Consider the following 7,255-nt stretch of genomic DNA (forward strand, 5'->3'; position numbering starts at 1 on the left):
CTGATGCCTTGATGGAATGATAGCGATTTTTTAAACTTACTTATAGTGCGCTGCTGCTATTGCTTCAAAAAATTGCCCACTCAAAGAACTAAACGTACGTGTACTGTGGTGAGTGGCATGTCTGTCTGTGCTCGAATTAAATGAATAAGAATGTGATTTGCTTTCTTAGTCGCAGTGTATAATGATGTGCGGCGATTATCTAGTCGCCCCGCCGGACCAGCTGACACGAGCAAGCAGTCGCCCGGTAGATTTTCTAATCGCCACTGGCGACTGGGCGACCGCTAATTTCTCACGCTGTGACTGTATTGCATAACCAGCGCTGGTTATAACGCTGACAATAGACAGTTGGTTGTTACTAAACAAAGTGACCTCGTTAGAACAAGACAAAAAGTGGTCAGCTTCATCGTGCGATGCTAACCTCTTCAAATTAACAAACACTCAGGTGTGACAATCGCTAAGTACCAATTTGAATAGGTTCTTATTTTCTTAAGAAAAAAAAGGTGCTAATTGTTGCTGGTAGAATATTGGTGCAGTCCATTGTTTATATAAAATTTGCATATAATTATGTCTAAATGACTGCAATCTAGACAAATACAAACCCTATTCTAGGTTATCTTATTTCATTTTTGTTTTAGTTGATTTATGAATTTTTAAGTGTTAACTGAATTTTATTAAATAATTAACCTGATTCAAATTTTAGGCTAAACCAGGTTCTTATGTCAAGGGGGTCTAAATGGAAAATCTTAGCCTAACATGTTCTTAATCACTATAGGTTTTTATACGCAGTCTTTTACTGTAGTTGATAAGTTGATAGGAGCACGACTAGGTTAGGCCATAATAAAAATAGTGTTTGTTTGCCCTCACCCGACCGACCCGCCAAAAAGAGGCAGACTCAAAAAATGTTATTGATCTTTTTTTTTTACAAATTGTATCACTGTACATTATATAAATCTGTGGGCAATACATTATATGTACTAAGCAAAACAAACTTTCAACATAAAAGGTATCTCCACACGAGCACACCCAAGTATGTAGACACCATGTTGAATTTGTAAAAAAAAAGAAAAAAAAGAAAAAAGAAGCCTACCTGGTGAGGGTACGTAAAACAAAGATTTTTTTAATTGTGGCCTTATTATCAGCTAGCCGCGTACTTACAGCACTCGTTGCGAACAGGGACGCGTCAGGGTGACTGAGGCCGGCAGCACTGACGTATCGTCCGGCTCCGCGCACGCAAGCATCGTCGACGCCCAGTCGTACGAGCCACCTGCAAACGAGGGCGAAGTTTTACAGTCATCAACAGACATAGATCCAACGATATACAGAATAGTGTATACGCTGTATATTTCGCGGTGGTTCAATTTTGCGAATTTCGTGACCGCGACCGCGAAAATAACAACACACGAATAATTAATACCGAATAATACCGAATAATTTCATAATTCACCGAAATTAACCACTCGCGAAATTGTCAGTCAAGTGTGAATTCGCGAAAATATCTGTATGCGAAAAATATGGCGTAAATCGTAGTATCGTAGATCTAATACGACATGAGACGCTATAGTTAATACTTTGAATTAACGGTGTTTCACCTAGGAGCTGACTCGCTGCTTTCTGCTGAAAATGCAAACATGCATTTCAATAGAGTTGCCGAGTTACGGCTACTTGATTGCAGCATTGTTGGGGGTAGCTCTAGTGCTACAGCCCATCTTGCTACAGGTGCACTGCTTGCGCTGTGGCAACAAGGGCTGTAGTACTAGAGTTATATTGGGGGTCACCTATTGGTATAGCTCTACCTGTCTACTGGTGTAGCCCCTTTGCTACCATTACAGGATGCCTGTATAGCAGGAGGGAAGGGGTTACACGAGTAAAGCTATGACTGACTAACATGAAGTTATTCATATATATCACCCAATCTGCATTTATTAGCAGTAATGTATGCCATGGTGATTGGATGAGCCACTGTAAAAAGGTGGAGAAATATACATAAAGAATATAGATCTGCATAAAGATATGCTCAGTGGTCAAGGTGATATTGGCAAAAACTTGTGTAAAATATAATAAAATATTATAGTGTTTAATACTATTACAACAACTATACAGAACTATTACAAGACATTACAACACGATTTTTCAATAGAATTCAGTGGGATATCTATATCAGGAGTGTATTATTAGGTGTCTATATTATATACACTCCTGCTTATATTATATACTATTACCCTAAATGACTATTATTTCCCTGAATACTATTACCCTTTCCAATGTTACGTTTATACAGTTCGCTATAACCATTACCTTATACAGTTTATTATAGAACTCAAACAAAAACAGTAGATTAATTACCTAGACACCATTAGCCTCCGTTTTCCCAGACCATGTGTTAGTTGTGCACTTCTTTTCCAAATCCTTTACTGGATTTACCAGCTTGAACCTATCAACAATTTAAAAAGAAGTTATTATTAGTTACTACTATTCAGATGATCAGAATTACCGATGTATCTAAATAAAACTAATGAAAGAAACACTAATAAAATAGCACTGAAACAATAGCAAAGACCTGTGATAGCTGAATTACTGCGACAGACTTTGGCTGCGGCGACAGTCTCTCACCATGGTCTCTCACTCAGTAGACGGAATCATGCATCCAACTCGCACCATGTTAACTCGTAAAAATACTGATAGATGGCGCTTTATATTCTTCTAGATAGAAATAATACCAGGCCTCGGCGCTTATTTTCAGATCTAATTGTCCTGTCGGGTAACAAGAAGCAATTTTTACTTGTCCGAATTTTTTATTTTACTTGTCCAAAAGTTGCTATGAGCCGTTATAAAGAGGCTAGATATAGTTGAACGGCTACTGATTTAACACGTGGCGCCACAAAAGCCTATACGGCCACTGTCGTAACTTCAAAGTATAACGACAGGCTGCCGGTTATATTTAGCATACATGTGCGCGCTGTAGCGTGAACGAGCTACGAGCTATAAAAAGTTAAAAACTGTGCCACTGCTGTCCGTACGTAGCCGTTGCCAGGTGTTCTCATAGGTATGGGCTGATCGCGAACGTGGTGGTTGGGGCGATTTGGCTGCGATTCAGCTGGTGGCGTACGCGACGTCGAGAGACAGCGAGGAAGTGATAGAGAGAAAGTGAGATAAAGAGAGAGACAGCGAGGGATAAATAAATAACGCGAGAGAAAGAGAGAGGGAGCGCGAAAGAGAGAGAGAGAGTGCGAGCGCGCGAAAGAGAGGGAGAGAGAGCGCGCGAAAGGAAGAGAGAGCAAGAGCGAGAGAAAGAGAGAAAGAGAAAGAAAGAGCGAGACAACGAGGGCGAATGAGTTAGCGAGCGAGAGAGAGAAGCGTGAAGGAAGAGAGAGCAAGAAAGAGAGAGCGGTGAAGGAAAGAGAGGAGAGCAGAGCAAGAGAGAGAGAGAGAGAGAGAAGAGAGAGAGAGAGAGAGAGAGAGAGAGAGAGAGAGAGCGTGAAGGGAAGAGAGAGCAAGAAAGAGAGAGCGTGAAGGAAAGAGAGAGCAAGAGAGAGAGAGAGAGAGAGAGAGAGAGAGAGAAAGACAAAGAGGGAGAGTGAGTGTGAGCGAGCGAAAGAGAGGGGGAGAGAGAGCGCGCGAAGGGAAGAGAGAGCGCGCAAAAGGAAGAGAGAGCAAGAGCGAGAGAAAGAGAGAAAGAGAAAGAAAGAGCGAGACAACGAGGGAGAGCGAGTGTGAGCGAGAGAGAGAGCGAGGGGAAGAGAGAGGGGAAGAGAGAGTGAGTGTGAGCGAGCGAAAGAGAGGGGGAGAGAGAGCGCGCGAAAGGAAGAGAGAGCAAGAGCGAGAGAAAGAGAGAAAGAGAAAGAAAGAGCGAGACAACGAGGGAGAGCGAGTGTGAGCGAGAGAGAGAGAGCGAGGGGAAAAGAGAGTTGTCTATGCCTACCAATAGCTACGTGCGCACGTTGAGTATTTGGCAGATATAGTATAGTATGTTCTGTTGTGATGTGGCGATACATAGCCGTAGTAAAGCAAAATAAGAATATAGGGACAAGGGAAAATAGGGACGGGGGAACATAGAGTGGACCCCTCCCAGGCGCCCATCACCCCTAGCAGTCATATCCGTCTCGGAGCAGGCGAGTTGGACGTTTTTTTGCCAAGTGGCCAATCATAGAACAGCAATCAGGGGTGTGTCCCTCCCCCCTAGGGGGAGAGCACGTTTTTGCTTTAGGCGCCACGCTGGCGGCATGTGATACGTGCAAAAATGCATATCCGCGTCGCCCCGCGAATACGCTATGGGTCAAATGTTGAAACGTTTGCCAAAATCGTCAGTGTAAACCCAGCTTGCTCCGCACGCACGCGACATCACTTCGCGCTAGTCATGAAACAATTCCGGGGGGTGGGGTCCCGCTCATCAATCGACACCGCCGCTCTCCAGAACGCACATACATCGTACATGCTAGCAGCAAGTGCGACACACCAGTCTTCGACGTTAGGCGGTGGACCGTGGTACGAGACCACCAAAATCTCTCTCGGTCCAGGAAATTTAACAAGTTAAATGGACCGTCGGTTTATTTCTCAAAGTATTTATGAGACTACTTACTGTATAAATAACACTTTTTAAACTTTGTTTCATCGCTAACCAAATGTCACTTTGATCAACGACTGCGCATATAGCCTGCACACGTCCATTCTAATTTATGGCATAGACTGGTACTCGCTCCCACCTCTCGGCTTAGTTGCTCGTTGGGCAACTAATAGTCGCCCAACGAGCAACTGAGAACAGGAGCGAGGACTAGTCTAATTTATGGCATTGCGTCGTGTAAAATGCGATCCTAAAAGCAACTGGATCATTAATAATAATACGGCGTTCTGAACACGAGTGTGTAATGAATTTGTAAATTTTAAACAAAACTAATCCATGTAAAACAAAGTAAAACAACACACAAGTACACCGCACGCCCGTGCTGTGCACAAACAACATGAATAGGAGAGATTGCTCTTTTACTGATTACTGATTGCTCTTTAGAGATTGCTGCTTTTACTAACATAATGCTCTCTTATTCATGTTGTTTGTGCACAGCGCGGGCGTGTGCGGTGTACTTGTGTGTTGCAGATGAGCATTTGACTGGCATTTACAGGTGATTATAGGCAAAATAGAGTAGAGAAACATTAAGACTTTGGTAGTAAATACATTTCGTGTTTATTTACCTTTTTTTTTATTGCAACGTTCCAAGTGCCTGTGTCTAGGACTATAGCCCACGTACAGTTGCCGCAGGGCACAACGCCTGCGGCAACTGTACGCGGGCTATAGTCCTAGAGGTACCATGGTAGTTGATAGACACATTATTATTGAATATTGTATAAATTATAATAGTAATTAGTATACTTTGATTTCATGTGTTTATTAATTAAGCGTATTTTAGGCAATCAATGAATCATCCATGTGATCAAGGATAGTTTGCTGTGACACTGACAGAGCACTGGGACCTGTAGACCGAATATTTCTGTCCCATATAACCTTTTTTATATTTTGGTGAGGGTTATTGGGACAGAACGGGGTTCATTGAAATTTCGTGAGATCGCATGCAAAATGCATGCGCTGCTAATGCGGCCCGTACGCCGCTATTGGCGCGAAAAAAAACCTACCGTTCCCTTCTACATGGCTTTACCTTGCTACTGATATGTGTATACATTCACTTCAATCGTTATTCACTTCTTAAAAGATGATTTTTCAGAAACCCCGCTTCATTTAACTTTAGTAAATTACGTTTGCCATTTACAAACAATCAGACCAATCCGAGAGCCTTACAATAGCCCCTGGCTCTCGCTTGTATCTGTGGCGCTGCAGGAGGCCTGATAGACTCGCTCTGATTGGTCTGATTGTTTGTAAATGACAAACGTAATTTACTAAAGTTAAATGAAGCGGGGTTTCTGAAAAATCATCTTTTAAGAAGTGAATAACGATTGAAGTGAATGTATACACATATCAGTAGCAAGGTAAGCATGTAGAAGGAAGGTAGGTTTTTTTTCGCGCCAATAGCGGCGTACGGGCCGCATTAGCGCAGCGCATGCATTTTGCATGCGATCTCACGAAATTTCAATGAACCCCGTCTGTCCCAATAACCCTCACCAAAATATAAAAAAGGTAATATATAGGACAGAATTATTCGGAATAAAAATGTGTTATATAAAGAGGTCTTCTCTTTTAATTTTTATAACACATTTTTATTTGGAAGTGTCTAAACAACCGGATCCGGTTTCGGTATCCTGAAAACTAAACAACCGGCTCTCTTCTCTGATTGGCTAATTTTGTCACTATTTCATTTATTATTATTTTTGGCTAATTTTATTTTATTTTAGAATTAGGGATAGGGTTAGGGTTAGGATTATTGTTAGGGTTAGGGTTAGGGTTAGGGTTAGGGTTAGGGTTAGGGTTAGGGTTAGGGTTAGGGTTAGGGCTGGTATATAGCTCTAATCTTCAAGTTGGTTGCAGTGGCTCAACGGTAGAGCGTTCGCTTCGTGATAGTGAGGTACCGTGTTCGAACCCCATAAGGTGTTTTTATTTTCCTCTGCTTTCTGTATTTCTTTGAATTTTATTTGTTTCTGCATTTATTTGTTCCGTATTCATTTGTTTGTTCTGTAACTTTTGTTTATGTTCGGAATTAAATATATTTCGTTATGTTTTGCATTAAAAATTATATTTGTCCTGTTATGTTCGGAAACTGACCAATCAGAGAAGAGAGCCGGTTGTTTAGTTTTCAGGCCTCCGAAACCGGGTCCGGTCGTTTAGACACTACCTTTTTATTTTGTGACAGAGAGGGTTGTTTGTGACCCCGCAAACTGTTTTTGCATATCTCTGCTAAACTAATCGGGATGCTAAACTAGGCAGCAGGCTTGGGTCTATCAGACTCTATGACTTGGGGCTTAGTAATGACATATTGAGTAGTGTCTAGTGATAGTGTTACCGATTCAGTGATTGACATCAGTGGCCGTAAATTTCACTAGCTCCATTTTTAGTAATTGTATTCACAAGTCAGTGAAGTCACATGTGCGTGCTTGTGCGTGCGTGCGTGTGTGTGTGTGTAGTGTTTACTTACTCGGCTGTTACTTACTCCGTTATAGTCTGTGGCTGTACCATCCAAAATACGTATGTGTCGACCATCATGGCAGTTTTCACTGGCGCCACGGCGCGGCCGGACCGGGTGTCGCGCGAAATATCTGACGAGTGCGAAATATCTGAGATAGCCCCGCCCCGTCCCGACCCGACCAATGACAGCTC

The 7,255-nt window shown here is 42.3% G+C and overlaps 1 protein-coding gene across 1 annotated transcript in view; it reads right to left on the minus strand.

Moving 5' to 3' along the window:
- The window catches only part of LOC106818353 (protein rolling stone-like), an 11,991-nt gene extending 4,829 nt beyond the window's left edge, over window positions 1-7,162 (minus strand). Inside the window, exons 1-3 of the mRNA XM_014823069.1 lie at window positions 7,089-7,162; window positions 2,344-2,431; window positions 1,156-1,264 (exon numbers count right to left, since the gene is read on the minus strand). Of these exons, the coding sequence (XP_014678555.1) occupies window positions 1,156-1,264; window positions 2,344-2,354 (120 nt within the window). The 5' untranslated portion in view covers window positions 2,355-2,431; window positions 7,089-7,162. The remainder of the gene's footprint in view (window positions 1-1,155; window positions 1,265-2,343; window positions 2,432-7,088) is intronic.
- Window positions 7,163-7,255: the final 93 nt, after the last annotated feature.

Source organism: Priapulus caudatus, unplaced genomic scaffold, assembly GCF_000485595.1.
Source record: "Priapulus caudatus unplaced genomic scaffold, Priapulus_caudatus-5.0.1 Scaffold2179, whole genome shotgun sequence".
Classification (NCBI taxonomy): domain Eukaryota; kingdom Metazoa; phylum Priapulida; class Priapulimorpha; order Priapulimorphida; family Priapulidae; genus Priapulus; species Priapulus caudatus.